General features: G+C 39.0%; 2 protein-coding genes across 2 annotated transcripts; both read left to right on the forward strand.

The window, feature by feature from the left end:
- The first annotated feature begins 3,842 nt into the window (after nt 1–3,842).
- On the forward strand, nt 3,843–14,045 carry il6r (interleukin 6 receptor). The gene is given in 11 exon segments (XM_088998110.1): nt 3,843–4,019; nt 4,975–5,481; nt 7,870–7,993; nt 8,510–8,688; nt 8,791–8,960; nt 9,560–9,704; nt 12,443–12,501; nt 12,857–12,899; nt 13,090–13,195; nt 13,374–13,516; nt 13,519–14,045. Coding segments are annotated over 11 exon segments (1,662 nt in total). The 5' UTR covers nt 3,843–3,937; the 3' UTR covers nt 13,623–14,045.
- A 1,546-nt stretch (nt 14,046–15,591) lies between these two features.
- On the forward strand, nt 15,592–17,881 carry riiad1 (regulatory subunit of type II PKA R-subunit domain containing 1). Its single transcript, XM_088998118.1, has 4 exons — nt 15,592–15,798; nt 15,869–15,945; nt 16,801–16,847; nt 17,211–17,881. Exons 1-4 carry the CDS (start codon nt 15,718–15,720, stop codon nt 17,279–17,281), a joined length of 276 nt encoding a protein of 91 aa, XP_088854244.1. The 5' UTR covers nt 15,592–15,717; the 3' UTR covers nt 17,282–17,881.
- Nucleotides 17,882–18,016: the final 135 nt, after the last annotated feature.

Raw genomic sequence — 18,016 nt, forward strand, 5'->3', positions numbered from 1 at the left:
CTTTATTCGTCCCGCAATGGGGAAATTTGCAGTCCACAGCAGCAATTGAAGAGGGATGGGGTTGGGGTGGGAGTGAAAGGATAGAAAACAAGATATTCTAAGCATAACAAAATAAAAATGTCAACTGTATACTGTGCAAATTTAGATGTGCAAAAACCGTTCTATAAACAAGACTGTACATAGTGCAGAATCAAGAAATGCATTTAGATATATTGCAACAACCCATATTTACAGGTGTCCAGTTTTTTTTTTTTGTTTTTTTTTTCACATGTGATCATTGGGAATTGTGAAGCCTGACAGCAGTCGGTAGGAACGAGCGGCGGTACCTCTCCTTCTTGCAGCGCGGGTGTAATAGTCTCTGGCTAAAGGAGCTACCCAGTGCTGTCAGGGTGGGCAGGAGGGGGTGGGAGGGGCTGTCCGTCATAGCTTTTAGTTTAGCTAGCGTCCGTCTGTTGCCCACCTCCTCAAGAGAGTCCAGCGAGCAGCCCACGACAGAACTGGCCCGCTTGACAAAGCGCTCCAGTCTTTTTCTGTCCCGGGTGGTGATGCTGCCTGACCAGCAGACAATGCCATAGTGGATGGCTGATGCCACCACAGAGTCATAGAAAGTCTTTAGGAGTGACCCCTGAACTCCAAAAGACCTCAGTTTCCTGAGGAGGAAGAGGCGACTCTGTCCCTTTTTGATTAGGGCATCCGTGTTTGTTGTCCAGTCCAGTTTATTGTTTAGAGTAACACCCAGGTACTTGTAGGAGGTCACCCTCTCAATGTCCGAACCCTGGATGTTCAATTGTGCAGGTGACGATTGTTTCCTGCAGAAATCCACCACCAGCTCCTTGGTTTTGCCGGTGTTGATCTGGAGGTGATTCTGCTGGCACCAGTCCACAAAGTCCTTTGTCAGTCCCCTGTACTCCCTATCGTCTCCCTCTGTAATGAGGCCGACAATAGCTGAGTCGTCAGAGAACTTCTGAAGGTGGCAGGTTGGGGTGTTGTAGTTGAAGTCCGAGGTGTAGAGGGTGAAGAGGAATGGAGCCAGGACTGTTCCCTGCGGCGCTCCGGTGCTGCAGAGAAGCCTGTCCGACTCACAGTTCTTTACCCTCACGTACTGTGGCCTGTTTGTGAGGTAGTCTGTAATCCAGGATGTGAGGTGATGGTCGACTCCGGCATGCAGCAGTTTGTCCCCCAGTAGACTTGGCTGGATGGTGTTGAAGGCACTGGAGAAATCGAAGAATGTGATCCTCACCGTGCTCCCAGCATTCTCCAGGTGCAGCAACGCCGTATGGAGGAGGTAGATGATGGCATCCTCCACACCGATGCTGGGCTGGTAGGCAAACTGCAGCGGGTCCAGCGATGAGCTTGCCAGCGGTCGCAGGTGGGCGAGGACGAGTCTCTCCAGCGTAGTAGCCAGTTTCACAAGGTCCCGCCCCCTTGTTCGTGGTGTCACGCCAAGACGTCTTGCCTTGCTCGAGAATCAAAACAATGGCTTCAGATTCGGAGAGGATGCTTTCTTGTTACTCATCCAGTTATGAATATCATTTAAATAGTTCTGAAGAGGAAAGCATACATGTTTGCAATCGATTAAAGAATTTATCCCGTGTCATTTTGAGGCATCTGGGGGAGAGGAATGGAGCACCCAAAAAAGGTAGAAGATGGCGACAAAGCTTATTTGTCTCCTGGGAATTTTTGTCAGCGAATATCAAATAGTTGCTCGGTGCAACACACAACGATTGACCATCGCATTATTTCTGTTTTCCTTCTAATTTCGCCATCAACGCGGATCAACACGTAATTTTCAGACCAAACAACGTACCGCAAAATGCATTGACGTGATGAAAGAACTGCTACAATGTGTCCTTTCTCGGTCAGGGGCGTTCCTTCAGTGACGTGACGTGAGGGCTCGTCACCAACTCAAAAACAAGACTTCCGGAATATTCAGCGCGAGTCTTAAAACGTAAAATATAGCTCTATGCGGTGGAATCTTTGTAAAATACGCTGAGTAGTAGTTATTTGAAGCGATTTTACAAATTATGGACACAACTTTTCCGGCGGCGGCGGTTTTCCTTTAAACTTTTCAATGTTTTTAAACATTTTTCAAGCCAGCATACACGTATTAAGCCAACAGAAAAATGCAGCTCTTTAGTTCTCAATAACAACAGCGCAAGTGATCATCACTCATTAGTTCAGGTTTTCTTCTTTTTTTTAAATATTTGTTTTGTTTGGTTGGCTGCATCATATTGATGTGTTTAAAGCAGCGTGATCTAAATTTCCTGACTTCCTTGGCTGGTAATGGAAAGCCATGTAGAAACTCAAACAGACTAATGGATGTTGGAGCTCATTTTTGTGTACTCATGACAAACGCTCTGAAAAGTACTTTAGTCATTTGCTATCAGTGTAACGTGTTCAGGCGTTAATCATGCCTCGATTGCTGTGTGTTGAGTTGCTCTAGTGGTCTAAATATATACATATCTTAAGCATTAAGCTAGATAGGATATTAATAACAAAACAGAATGCTATGGAGATCTATTTATTCAACAGGAAGCGTGCGCGTTTGATTTCTAAGTTGCAAAGAGAAGCTGACAACAGTTGATTTATGTGTACATTTCCGTTCTTTCATCAAGAGGAGAGTTTATAATTTTTGGTTAGACACGTAGACACTTCCTATCAGGGATACAGCATTTTCCAGTGTATAAGGCGCACCAAAGTATAGGGCGCACACCCAAAGAATGATGTATTTTCACACTTTTTTCCATATATAAAGCACACTGGATTATAAGGCAATGAATGACAAAGGTTTTCCAAATATAATATAGGCTCCAGCACCCCCCGCAACCCTAATGAGGAATAAATGGTACGGAAAATGGATGGATATATAAATACAGTAAAGTCTCGTTATATCGATATTCAAGGGTGTCCGAAAAAATATCAATATAACCGGGACTATCGATATATCCGACCCTGTTTGCATGTAATTTTCTCCGTGCGTGCATAGAAATAGTATCGATATAACCGGGACTATCGATATATATGATATCGATATAACGAGACTTTACTGTATATCAACGTTTTCCAAATATAAGGCACACCACATTATAAGGCGCGACAGTAGAGGCTGGGTGACGCATGATTTCTACAGGGGAAAATGGAGTCGATAGCTGCAATAGTTGCGAGACCTGTTTTGGCTATATATTACGTCACATATAAGGCGCACCTGCGTATAAGGCGCAGGGTCATTTTTTGAAGAAAATGAAGGCCTTTTCCACTGGAAAATATGGTAAAATATCATCAGATCAAATAATCCTCTCGAAAACAGAAAAATTCTGTAACTCAGGAAGACACGTGCCATGAATTGGACAAGCGGTGATATGAAACAAATTATGACTGTACTTATGACGTACTGTACAATATATTTAGAAGACAAATAATGACACATTAAATCAAAGCGAATGTTGATACATAGACCCCTCGCTACTTCCCGGTTTCAATGCATCGCAGATTTTATTTGAATGGGAAAAAACATTCAGAAAACGTTCAGTGACGGCACGCAATGACAGCACGATATCTCATGGTTTATTATTATAATACACCTCTACTTCACGGATTTTCGTCTATAGCAGGTGGTCCTGGTCCCAGTTAATGGCGGAAAACGGGGAATGACTGTATATTACAGGACGTTGTCATTTGCTCGAATCGTGATAAATATCCATGAAGTGTTTCACCGAGAAGCTCCTAAAATGTATCGTGTTGTTTTAACACGTTGTGCGTGTATGCGTGTGCGTGTATGTGTGCGTATGTGTGGAAAAGGGGTTGGCGGCGGATGGGTTTCACAATAACGTGTCTCAGAGGAAGTTTGTACACTCACGATACAAATTGGACTGCAAGTCGGGTCCACAAGCATTTTCCTGGAGACGATGTGAACTACTTTGGATTTTCGGCATTGAGAATGTGCCGTTTTCACTCACTGTTTTGGATTCTGTGTGTCGCAAAGGTCGGCAGCATTTTCCAAGGAACTTGTCCTAAAAAAGGTACATTTAAACTAAGTTTTTATTATCTCTTATTAAGCAAGGCATTTTAAGTCAAACGAGTGAAAGGATTTTACCGTCGAATAGACTGAATGGAATACATGGCGTCGATACATGCCGATATTTTCTTCTTCTAGTCGAGAGTTTAGTTAAACTAATATAATAATATATATTCTTTCAAATGAGCTATTTTTAATTTAGCTCGATGAAACCGCAAATGGCAAGTGAAAGGTCATTGAATCACGATTCTGAAGAATGTATTTTACATTTTGTCTCCGGTTATTCTCATGGAATTTTTTTTCAGCCACTCCAGCTGTTGGGCCTTTTTCTGTAAGAAAGTATGTTTACCCTTCAAAAATGGCTAAAGGTCATTTCGTGTCAACATCTACCCCCTCAAACTCTCCAACATGAACTAACAAGGGTCAGGGTTGTTGGTTATTCAAATAAAAGAGAGTGCATTTTAAATATGGTACACCGAAGAAACAGGTTGAGAATTTAAAGAGGAAGTCCACATATTTGGTCGTCCTGGTGCGGAAGGGAACAAAATATGTCCAGAAACTAGATAAACTTATGTAACAATGATTTTGCAATGTACGCCTAATGTATTCAAAACGGAAATCTGTCAATCTTAGCCCAGATTTACTCTCACACAAACATAAATCTTGTAGTAACCTAATGCTAATTTTCAGACCGCCACAATGTTACACTTAATGAGAATTTACGGCAAAAGGTATGAATAATTCTGTAGAACTTTCGTAGCCATTAAGGAATTCTTGAGCCTGACAAACTCAGTCTTATTTGACAAACAAATATCACATGAGCAGACATGGCACTTTTTTTCCTCGGTATGTGGCCTTGTAAACTTTGCTTTGCACCAATCAGTATAAATTAAAACAATATTCTTTACATACAGTATAAAAATATATAATAATTGATTCCATTGCCTTGCTCTCATCAGAGCCTCCTCCCGGCGTGTTGGTGTTGTCCCCAGGCAGCAACCTGGTTCTGTCCTGTGAGGGTGATGTTAGGGTGGACGGAACAAAAGTCAAAGCAGCTAAAGCTAAACGGAGCGCCGATGAGACATACATCAGCAATGGAGATTCAAGAAAAACAAATATCAACGTAACGAAGGAAATAATTCACAAGGAAGGAGTCCAGACTGATGGACAAACATTGTTATCGTCATCATCATCCTTTCCCACACATCAGGTAGCCCGGACCACCGTGGCACCCGTTAAGGGTGCAAATGCAAACGGCAAAAGGGGAACGAAGATCGTCAAAGGGAAATCCAAATGGAAGTGGAACGGGAAGACATTGGGGAGAGGAAACCGAGAGTTGGAGAACTTTGCTTTGGGAATGAGTGGGACGCAGCTGTCCGTGATTTCGGTGCGACTGAGGGATTCTGGGAATTTTACTTGTCATTACAGAGGTCGAGTGATGTTCTCCCTAAAGGTCATTGTGGCAGGTGAGTCAACATGATGTTGAAAGGATTTGTGTTTTTTTTTTTTTTTTTTTTTTTTTTTTGTGATTGCGATGCACAGTTGCGGACAACCTCATGAATTCAGTTTGTCACACTATACGCTGACCAACTGGATGATCAACTTTAAAAAATAATAATGTTTTCAGCATTTGGTCCTGAAATTTTTTGGTGGGGGGGACCAAAAATTCCAATTACCTCATGACGCTGGGAAGTGAAGTAAAAGTAAATAAATAAACAAACACATGAATAAATGACCAAATAAATAAACGAGTAAATGAACAAACAATAAATCGATATAAACATCAAAAAAAGATAAATACATAAATAAATGAAAACAAAGAGGTAAATAACATCCTAACAATAAATAGATAAATAAATAAAAATATATGTAAATAAATATATTAAATTGATAAAGAAATACAAAATAAATAAATAAATAAATACATATAATAAAAACAAATAAATAACTGAAAATAATAGATACATAAATGAAAATAAATAGATAAATGAATAAATAGATAAATAAATAATAAAAATAAATAAATGAACAAATAAATAAATGCGTAAATAAACAAATAAATAGATAAATAAATAGGTAAATACATAAATAAATAAAGTCAATACATAAATAAATAAGAATAAATAGGTAAATAAGTAAATAAATAAACATAAGTCGATACATCAATAAATATAGATACATAGATAAATAAATAAATGAACACATCAATAAATGACCAAATAAATAAATGAGTAAATCAATAAATAAATAAATAGAAATATACTTAAAAAGATAGATAAATAAATAAATGAAAACAACTAGATAAATAAATACATAAGTATATAAATAATTTAAATAAATACATTTAAATAAATAAATAAATAAATAAATAGATAGGTAATTAAATAAACAAACAAAAATACATCACTAAATAAACAAATAAAATCAGATACCGTTTACTGAACAGGACACAGTCCCACAAAATGTGAACAAGCAGCTGCTGTAGACCACAACTCGCACGCCGACACTCACAACTACGGACTTCAGCTCATGTCACGGACAGAGATTATATTTTTATAAAACCATTTTTGTTCTTTAAATTCTCTTTGTTGTGTTTTATGATTTTTGGGACTGCATTGCTTTAAAAAAACTGCAAAAATAATGAATAACTGACAGTATTTTTTGACAAAACCATGATTGACATTTCAATTTCCTTACAAATTGATATATTAATCCCCCATGTTTGAGTTGAACTGAGATCTCCGACAACAACCCTTATTGCACATGAATCATCACGTTTATCTTTCAGAATTGGTGAGGTAGCCAAGAATTTTGTCCGGGCTTGTTTGCACAATCTCTAAGAACATCATTTTTTGTAACACGTGTCCACAAATGTTCTTCTCTGCGCAATGCCTTTGGGAGATAAATGCCGACATTTATCATGCTATAAATTAGCATTAAAGGACAACCGACGTCTCCGGACAAGTTGTGTCCATAATTTGTAAAACGGCTTCAAATGACTTCTACTGAGTGTATTTTACAATGATTCCATCGCATATAGCTGTATTTTACGTATCGCGCTGAACATTCAGGAAGTCTTGTTTTTGAGTTAGTGACGAGTCCTCACGTTACGTCATGAAAGGACCCCCCCTCCCCCGACCGACAAAAAGACACATTGTAGCAGTCCTTCATCACGTCAATGTATTTTGCTGTACTGTTTATCTGAAAACCTTGATGTTACATCCAAAAGCCGCCAGCAGCGGGAGTCCAAGCTCCATGAAAGGAATCTATCAGCCTGTGGGAACGGGCTGATTCATTCCTCACGGGAGCTGGTCGCCATTTTTGGGTGCGACATTCCCCCCTGCCCGTTTGCCTCAAAATGACACGGAATAAATTCTTTAATCGATTGCAAATATATATGCTTTCCTCTTCAAAACTATTTGAATCATATTCATAACTGGATGTGTAACAAGAAAGCAAAATTCTCTGAATCTGAAGCCATTGTTTTTATTCTCCAGCAATGCAAGATGTCTTGATGTGACGTCACGAACTGGGGGCGGGACTTTCTGAAAATGCCCAATTCGCAGCTCAATTTTTTGCAGATTTTGGACACTTTAAGTCATTTTTATTGGTGTTTTGCATTTTAATAAAAATATCATACTGCTGTTTTAGGTATTTTAGATGCTATAAAACGTTTTTCTGTCAGTTAAGAAACAAAAAAAGTGACGTCGGTTGTCTTTTAAATATGTCCGCACGATGGCACGTTTGTTATGAAGCAATTAGGACATTTCTATAGTGATTGTTTCCATATAAACATGAGAACGATAACAATTCCGCAAATGAAACACTAGCAATGGAGGGTTCATGTTCTGTAGATCCTCCAGAAGTTCCCAGACTGTCCTGTTCCAAAAAGTCACCCAGCAGTAAGATCCGCTGTGATTGGACGCCTCAGAAGCCATTGCTGTTACGCCCAAATTGCTCTCTGTTCATCAATAAAAGGTAAGCGTTAAAGTTTAACGCACGTCAGGATGATGTAACATGATCGGCAACTGGTGTCGCCACTTTAGAGTGTCTCATTATTGCGGTGTGCAAATGGAGCCATTGGGTGTTTTAAGCAAATATTGTTGTTTTCATAGTTGTATGGGCATAAGAAAGACTGATTCATTATCACATTCATTTTGACAGCAGACCTTTCCACAAGATTTTTGACTCGGAAGCCCTTAGAATATTTAATCTCGTCCACATATTATATATAGAATGCACAACAAATGAATGAAGAACTAGTTTTCAATTGTGAAGTAAATAATAATGACTGTTTTTGTAATTTGGATAGGACAATTTGAAATCTTGGTTCGCACTTCATGGAATTTCACAAGTTTAATTTCCTTTAGCGGGCCGAACAAAATGATGTAGCCGGCCAGATTTGGCCCGCGGGCCTTAACTTTGACACCAATGTTTTACTATGTCTATTTTTCTCCCGTCCAAACAAACGTCTCCTTTTTTCTTGTGGCTCAGGCCCAGTGACAGATTCCAGCGTATTCAGTGCTCCTTCTCCTCCCAGTGGTCCCGCTGCTGGTGCGTTCTGGAGCACAACGAGGACGAGCTCAGGACACTTCACATGGCCTACTTGTGTGTCACAAATATGGCGGGAAATACCACTAGTGCCATTTTGTCCTTTTTCCCTTTGGACATTTGTAAGTCTACACCGTTCTGACCACCTTGCTGTAGAATGTTTATGTATTTATTTATTTGTTTGGGTGGGAGGAGGTTTAAAAAGGAATTCTCTTCTTTTCTAGTGAAGCCTGACCCTCCGTCAGCTGTGTCAGTTCAACAGGAAGTGGGACATCAGACCAGGATGAGAGTGAACTGGACTTTCCCTTCTTCCTGGAAGTCGCAAGATAGCTATTATGAGCTTATTTATGAACTCAAATATCAGCCTGTCGACTCGTCGCCCTCGAGCGTGCAGGTACACAAAAACAACAACAACATCCTCGACATCTCGCGAAACGTAACTCATTCACTGCCATTCACAAATTTATTTGGGAATTGAAAAGCGTGACGTGGAGCGTCAATTTTCCTTGGGTTTTGGTTTTTCTTCCAGGGTGCCGATAAAGCGCTGGTCAGACCTCTGGCCCTGTATTTTCCCTTCGACGAGGGGGCAACATTTGCCTTTTGTTAGTGATTTGTTACAGCTTCAGCTGTTGTTAAAGCGCTCTATAAATCAATATGTATTATATTGTATTTTGTACAGCCCCCCCAATTTCAAGATCAGATAACTCCAGACCCATATAATTTAGGAATTAACTGAGATTATTAAGATTATTTTTGATTTTTTTAAGAGTCTAAAGGTCCTTACGTTGAAATTAATGTTTATGTAATTCTAAAACCCAATATTTTGTGGGTCCTGAAATTTGAGTGAAAATGACAAAAACCCTGGCACTGAAGTGAACACATTTTTGCACATCGTCTGGCAGTGAATGAGTTAAAAAAAATAATTGACTAAATGGGAACATGAACTTTGTGCTTATTTCCAACAATTCTCGTGCGTGCGTATATGTGTGTTAGCCGAAGCTAATCAAGGAACGTCGCTCATTCACGATCACCGACGCGATTCCAGGCGTGGAGTACGCGATCCAGATCAGAACTCAGGATGAATTTGACGGTCTCTGGAGTGACTGGAGCGCACCCGTCTATGGAAGCAGCTGGCTAGGTAACTTACAAAAAGAAATGCTTTTTTTTTTAAATGTATAAAAATCCATATACAGTGATACCTTGGTTTACGAACGCTTTAGCTCATGAACTTTTCGCCTTACGAACATTAAATTCGCGAGAATCTAGTCTTGGCAGACAAACTAGTTTTCGTGAAACACACGGAGCACCACAGCCAAAGAGGACACAAGAGAAAATTACGGTCAGCAGAAGAAGGAGATCATCGAAAAACACAAATGAGGTGTGCGTTTGTGTGCCTTAGAGTCCCAGTACCAGTATACTAAGTCGACCATTGCTACGTGTGGCAAAGGGTGTTTCTGTGTTGCTTAAAGGACAACCGACGTCTCCGGACAAGTTGTGTCCATAATTTGTAAAATGGCTTCAAATGACTTCTACTGGGCGTATTCTAATAAGATTCCACCACATATAGCTATATTTTACGTTTTAAGACTTGCGCTGAACATTCAGGAAGTCTTCTTTTTGAGTTGGTGACGAGTCCGTACGTGACATCAGAAAAGGACCGCCTCCTCACCGTAAAAAAGACGCATTGTAGCGTGTTTCCATCACGTCAATGTATTTTGCTGTACTGTTATACAGTGAGTCCTCAACTTACGAACTTAATTGGTTCCCCGACAGAGTGTGTAAGGCAAAAAGTGTGTATCTCAAAAAAAAATCCCATAGGAAACCATTAAAATGGGAATAATCCGTTCCCGGGTTTCCATAAAATATACTTTTCAACTAAATAAGCGTTAAAGCTACACACAACATACCTTATTCTATGTATAATAAATGTGCTATTGTATTGTAATGAAAGAAATACACCGCATTGTATCATAAAGTCACTTTATTTACATTTGTGATGGTCATTTATGGCTTGATGGAATGGTGTTGGAGGTCAAAGGTCAAAGGAAATTGCTATTTGGAAAGAGAGGCGCATTACATGACGACTGTAATTAAAGAAATAAACTGTGCTGTAAAATGAAGTTTTAGTCACCTTTTTGATGGTCGTTGATGGCTTATGGAAGGAGAGTCTCCTTCCATAAGGACTGTTGGTAACTTAACCTCTGGTGCTGTTCGGTCGTGTGCTTCCGCCGAAGATCACTCCGCCAGCCGTGGTGGGTGTGTATTATGAAAATAGTGCTTATTATAAGGTTTAATTTTCATAAATTTGACGTTTGTAAGACAAAAAGTTTGTAAGTTGAGGTCTCACTGTATTTTAAAACCACGTCTTACACCCAAAAGCCGCCAGCAGAGGGAGGCAAACTCCATAGAAGGAATAGATCAACCTGTGGAAACGGGCTGATTCATTCTTCACCGGAGCTGGTCGCCATTTTGTGCCTCTTTTTTTTGTGAGAGATTGTCCGCCAATGTTGCCTCAAAATGGCCGAAATAAATTCTTTAATCGATTGCAAACATGTATGCTTTGCTCTTCATAGCTATTTGAATCATATTCATAACTGGATGTGTAACAAGAAAGCATATTCTCTGAATCTGAAGCCATTGTTTTGATTCTCCAGCAATGCAAGACGTCTTGGCGTGATTTTCTGAAAATGCCCAATTCGCAGCTCTTTTTTTTTGCAGATTTTGGACACTTTGTCATTTTTATTGGTGTTTTGCATTTGACTAAAAATATCATACTGCGTGTTTTGGGTATTTTAGATGCTATAAAACGTTTTTCTGGTGTCAGTTAAAAGACAAAAAAGTGACGTCGGTTGTCCTTTAAGCAACGGTCTAAGGCAATAGAAGAGGCTGAAAAACTTCTGTTGATTTGGATTAACGAAAAGCAGCTAGCAGGGGACAGCGTGTGAGGGTATAATCGCAGAGAAAGCACGGCAACTTCACTCGGATATCATCAAGAAGCAACTACATCAAAGACCATCACAAAGGTAAATAAAACGACTTTATTATACTGTACAGTTTATTTCTTTAATTACAATACAATAGCACATTTGTTATACATGAAATAAGGTATATTTTGTATAGTTTTAAGGCTTATTTAGTTGAGAATTATGTTTTATGGGGACGTGGAAACGGATCATTCTCATTTTTAATGGTTTCCTATGGGAAATTAAGTGACAAAAACATCCAAATGGATGTGCGGTTATGATTTTGGCATCGCGTCAGAATCAAGCACATCTTGTTCCATCCAGGACATAAACGTTGTCACGGCAACAGCAAACGTGGCGCTTGTGTTTCCTTCCTGCATATTTGAGTTTTCCGACGAGCATTCCAAAGAAAGCAGAGTTGCAAACATGTCTCAGCGCACCTACTTTGATTCCTAATTGCTCTTCTTCTGCTCTTTGTTTCTTTGAAATATGGATTAAAAAAACATAATAAATATTTTGAATGTCATCCAACCTCTGTGCTTTTATGCAATTACTATAGTTGCAAATAATTACTTTTGTATATTCTGAGCCACTATTCTTGTACTTGCGTGTGATCAAAATGTTGATTTTGTGGATATTTGATGTAGGGATTTCTTTATTGTCAGAGTTAAATTGAAAAATGACATACTTTGTTTAAAAAATACATGATACAAATTTGTGAAAGAGAATCCAATTCCGATTGCTGCCCCTTCATTTTCTGTACCGTTTATACAAGTTTTGTTTTCATTTTTTTCCAAATCTTCTGTTTTGATCGTCAAATTTCTTGACATGGTAATTTTGCCTTTTGTTAAAGGCTAAACTCTAATCATTAACCAAAAAAATCACATTTTCCAACCTTTATCTTTTATTTCAGATTCTAGAACAGAAGAGCCAATTTCATTTCTAAATGAAGAAGACCTGATGAATGTCACGGTAAACAATTTTCCTTTGATTGGGCACTGACTACTTATCGGATATTTTTAAAAATACCTCTGAAAAACACATCTTAAATTTTTTCATATAAATGGTTATAATACATTAAAGATTAATTCCCAAATCTATCTATCTATCTATCTATCTATCTATCTATCTATCTATCTATCTATCTATCTATCTATCTATCTATCTATCTATCTATCTATCTATCTATCTATCTATCTATCTATCTATCTATCTATCGACCTACCAACCAACCTACTTACTTACCTACCAACCTACCTACTCACCCATCCATCCATCTAGCTATTTCTTTATAACTTTTTTTGGTGACTTTTTTTTCATCTTGTAGTTTCCCGAGTATGAAGGTTCGGGGACCGACGATCCATCTGAAGGTGAGTCAGCCTGCAGTCAAACATTAGGTTACTGAATGTGAGGCACAGGAAGACGAGTGTTGATGTTGAAAAGTTCCTTCTGGTTCAAACAGGTAGTTAAGCCACAAAACATGCCTCGACCTTCCTTTTGCATACAACGCACACCCTAAAATGGACTTTTGGCAGTCATTGGCTCTCATGTCTTTTGCAGCACTTCCTGAAGCCAGCGTCAGCCCCACAAGCGTGTCGCGTCATATCGTGTGGATCTCCTGTTTGTTTGCCATCCTCGCCGTTATTTTGTCTGCCTACGTGTTCAGGTAAACCTTAAATGACTGACTTGGGATATGTTGAAGAGTGAACTGTGATCGGTGACAATGTACTGTCGAGAGGATTGTGCTTCCCTCAAGCTTTGACACTTCCAGAGGCTATATAATCAATCATGTTTTCATGGCAACCCACTGGACAAACTTTTGACCCCATTTTTTTCCATTACAGACACAAAGACAAATTCTTTGCCAAACTCCACAGTTTGAGTTTCAGGAGCCAAAACAAAGGAGCCGCCCAGCCCAAAACGGCCGCCCCAATAGCACCAGAAGGTCGCGCCTTGATGACATTTAACCCCCCGATTACCAAGGATGAGGCCCCGTGTCCGAAGAGCAAGAGGAGGCGCTCGAAAATGATGCCGAGAGGACAGAAGCAATTCACTTCAACAATACAGCCTATTTCTTCACACAGAACGAATGACAACAGAAAATCTAACTGTGAATGTTTATAACAACACCAGCAAAAGCTTTGTACATTATATGAGGTGTGATAATAAGTTCCTGCTGAAGGGGAACTTATGACCACTATACTGCTGTAATATTTCGTGTTTATTCCTCTTACCATTTTTGTCAGCTTTTTCAAAACACACACACACGATGAAAATGCACACACCCTCTCACAGGTTAGGAAAAATGAACGATTCAGTCTAATTTTGGCCTTTTTACTTTTTTAAAATGTCAACCATACACCCTCTAAGCTACCGTGTATTTAAAACGCACCGCCATATTATATAGTGGATCGATGGATTTTGTATCCTGTGCTGTGTGTATAGCGCAGTCAATATCGCATTTGTCAATTAATTTTTCTGAAGTTTGTAAAATATCACATTGTGGAATGGATGTATGAAGCGCAATCTGTATTTGTTACTTTTAATGTAATTTTTTTTTCTACCCTTAAAAAAAAGCGGTTTCTACACTGTGAGCTTGTAATTTAAACAGTGGTGGGCCGTCAGCGCCAACAAGGCGATTCCCTAAGTGACGTCACGGAGGGAACGCCCGTGACCGAGAAAGCGACACACAATGCATATTGCGGTACTTTGTTTGGTCTGAAAACTTCGTGTTGATGGCGAAATTAGAAGGAAAACACATACATAACGCGATGGTGAATCGTTTTGTGTCACAGCCAATTGCGGTAACACGCATAAAGAAGATGTAAGTTTACACCAATTCCCAGCGAACAAATCAGCCCATTTCCAACTGAGCTTGTGCGCCATCTTGTGCATTTTCTGGGCGCTACATTGGAGTACAGAATTGATACGGAAGGACTTCTTCAATCGATTGCAAACATGTATGCTTTCCTCTTCAGAACTATTTGAATCATATTCATAACTGTATGAGTAACAAGAAAGCATCTTCTCCAAATCTGAAGCCATTGGTTTGATTCTGGAGCAAGGCAGTTTGTGAAGGAGTATCCTGGCGTGACGTCACAAATAAGGGGGCGGGACTTTCTGAATATCCCCAGTTCCAAGCTCATTATGTGGCAGTTTTGGGACACTTTGTTATTTTTATTGGTGTTTTTTTGCATTTGACTAAAATTATCAGCCTGCGTGTTTTGGGTATTTTAGATGCGATAAAATGTTTTTTTTTCTGGTGTCAGGAAACAAAAAAAATGGTGTCGGTTGTCCTTGAGCAATGCAGTGTTATTGGGCAAATGAGGTCGCAAATATATGATGTCAACATTATTTAAAGCTCTGGAAAGAAACGTAGGGATTGTTACAACGTCATTAGTTTCTCAGATTTTGTTTTTCATAGGTATACCATATTTTCCGGTGCACTGGAGTATAAGGCGCTTATTTTCAAACTTTTTCAATATATATGGCACACCGGGTGTACCTTCAATGAAGGAAAAACGTTTTTCAAACATAATATATAAACGTTTTCCAAATATAAGGCAACCACATTATATGCCGCTACAGTAGAGGCTAGGCTTACGCTCGACTTCTACTGGGGAAATGGAGTCGGTGACTTCTAACGGGTAGTCGTGAGACCTATTGTGGCTCAATATTAATTCACGTATAAGGTGCACCGGCGTATAAGGCGCAGGGGAATCCTTTGAAGAAAATAAAGGCTTTTGGGTACGCCTTATACACCGGAAATATGAATTGAATGTGGTTGGGAGATTTTATGACAGGTTGTACCAACTTTGTACTTTTTGGCCATAATTATCTATTCACTCCCCTCTAAAAGTTGTTTAAAGTCAACTGGAACAAGGTCCCAAGACAAGATGGAGAGAATGATCATAGTCAGAAAAAGCAGTTAGTCTTAGCGAAAAACGTTCAGGCTTCTGCTTGAGAGCAAGATAAATTCTCAGGAAACAGCCGCAATGAAGTAATATCCGATATTTTGCCGCCCTCTAGTGGACATAACGCGCAATGCCGGACGAGGGTTTCCATAGCAACTGCTTTTTGTGTCACGAGCCGGTGACCGACAATGGTTTTTGTTCTTGAAGCGACGCGGCAGTAAGTTATAACCTTGATTCGGCACTTTCAGTGTCCCACCACCTCCGAAGAACACAAATGTCTGCCCAAGGCGGCTCGGGCAAACTGGACGCGGGAGTCCTGAACGCCGAACAGTTGGAGACGCTGCGCCAGTTCAAAGTAAGACGCACGACAAACAGTGCACCTCGTAAGCAGATGTCGGATTTGAACGCCTTCCTTTCGACGCCAGATTCAGACCAGGATCGATAATGAGAAGTACCTGATGGCGCATCCCGAAGTGGAGGTCATGGTTGAAGATTTTCTCAGGTCTGATCATTTTATGAATCGATTTTCCTCATTTGACATCAGTCTAAATTGTCTATTTTCCAAATTCTGCTGTTGTCCATCTTAAAAGGTGAAGACAGATTTAAATTAAAGTTAAAAAACCCAAGAGGACATGCTGTGTAAGCATAAATAACAACAATATCGTTGTTATCTAATCATTCTGGCAGACGTTATTTGCATGTCAAAAACGGCATAATTATGGGTGGGGGGGGGTTACGTTACATAAATATTGACATATTAGTACCTCAGCTCGCGAACTTAATTGGTTCCCAGAAAGTGTGTGTAAGGTGAAAAGTTCATCTGCTGAACATTTATTTCCCATAAGAAACCATTAAAAATGAGAATAATCCATTCCCAGGTCCCCATAAAGCGTAATTTTCTACTAAATAAGCTTTGAAACTACACAAAACATATCTTTTTTTTGTAAATAATAAATGTGCTATATGTATATAAATGTATCATTTATGTTCAATATTACTGTTATAATTTTGTGGTAGTAGTATATGTAATTATAATAAGTGCATATTTATTGGTAAAATATATTGTGATTTAGCAAAATCATTTCACAAAACCAAATTAAAGTCTTGTTTTTCAATGCAGAAATAAAAATTAAAATGTGACGGACAGAATTTTTTTCATAATGCAAAGGATTTTTTTTGGGGGGGTGACATAGATATATATACACAATATTATGTTGCATAGAATTGAGACATTGTGTCTGTCACTTTTAATATTTTCTATAGGCACATATGATTGATGAGACAGTTATATTTCTACTGTATGTATTTACAGTACCAGTATCTGCTCAATAACTACTTCTTTTGTTTTGTTTTGTAGAGATGTGCTTCTTAAAAGGCCAACTCACATTCGTGAATTTGCTGCAGGTGAGCGACACATACAAATTGTCATCATAGAAAATTAATTGCACAAAGAAATGAATCAATCAACTGTGATGATAATATGGCTGCATAAATATGCACAACCTCCGGCCAAAAGTGGGAGTCATCCACCATCGCTTACTGCAAGAACAGACGTTTTGGGCGGAAATCAAAGACATGAAAAATGCTGCCGAGTTTGTATCCCATTGTGCCACTATTAAAGGCTTTCTGATTGTGATTTGATGGGAGAAAATTTGACTCTAGTTATCATTTTGTCCCAGGAAGACATTGGTTTCTATCAAAAACTGTTTTCTTTTACACATTAGGAGTTCCTCACTACTAATCAATATGTTCAATCGTGTGTTTCAGATCATTTCACCAATCCTGACCTTCACATTGTTATTAACGCTAAAATGGCAACCATCAATATGGATGCATAAAAAGCTTAGGAACCACTTTTTGTCGTCGTGGGCTGGCACACAAAATGGCTTCTTGTACAAAAAAAAAAAAAAAAACATGTATTTCCTGTATTGTATTTAAAATGGTGTCACTGGAGCTTTGAAGCCGTGTTTGTGGACGTGATTAAATTAAATTTACATTTTATGCCATTGTGTCACTGATAGGTCATTCTTCAAGATTTACAGTAGTTGGCTGATAAGAGGGGAGAAAAACAATAAAAGATTATGTTCAACTACTGAATTTTTGGTCCTTATTTGCTTGATGGTACACTGATGGATGGACGGACTGACAGACAAGACACTTTTTTGCTGCCCTCATTTCAAGCTCAGATAACTCCAGACCCACATAATTTAGGAATTCTCTCTTTTTTCTGATGAAATAAGACTGCATAAATATATACATTTTTCAAATATAAGGTGTTGTCAAAGCGCTATGTAAATCAATATGTACAGCTGCCCCCATTTCAAGCTCAGATAACTCCAGACCCATATAACTTAGGAATTAACTTTTTTTCTGATGAAAGCAGAGAGAGTCCAATGCCCCTTAACATTGAAGTGAATGTTTATGTAGTCCTAAAACTCAATATTCTGTGGATCCTGGAATTAGAGTGACAATGACACAAACCCTGGCACTGGAGTGGACACATTTTTTTGCACATCATCTGGCAGTGAATCAGGCAGCTTCTACTCATGCAAACACCAACTGGGCCGGCGCTG

The sequence above is a fragment of the Hippocampus bargibanti genome, linkage group LG06 (genome assembly GCF_051943395.1).
Source record: "Hippocampus bargibanti isolate YZ-2025 linkage group LG06, ASM5194339v1, whole genome shotgun sequence".
Taxonomy (NCBI): domain Eukaryota; kingdom Metazoa; phylum Chordata; class Actinopteri; order Syngnathiformes; family Syngnathidae; genus Hippocampus; species Hippocampus bargibanti.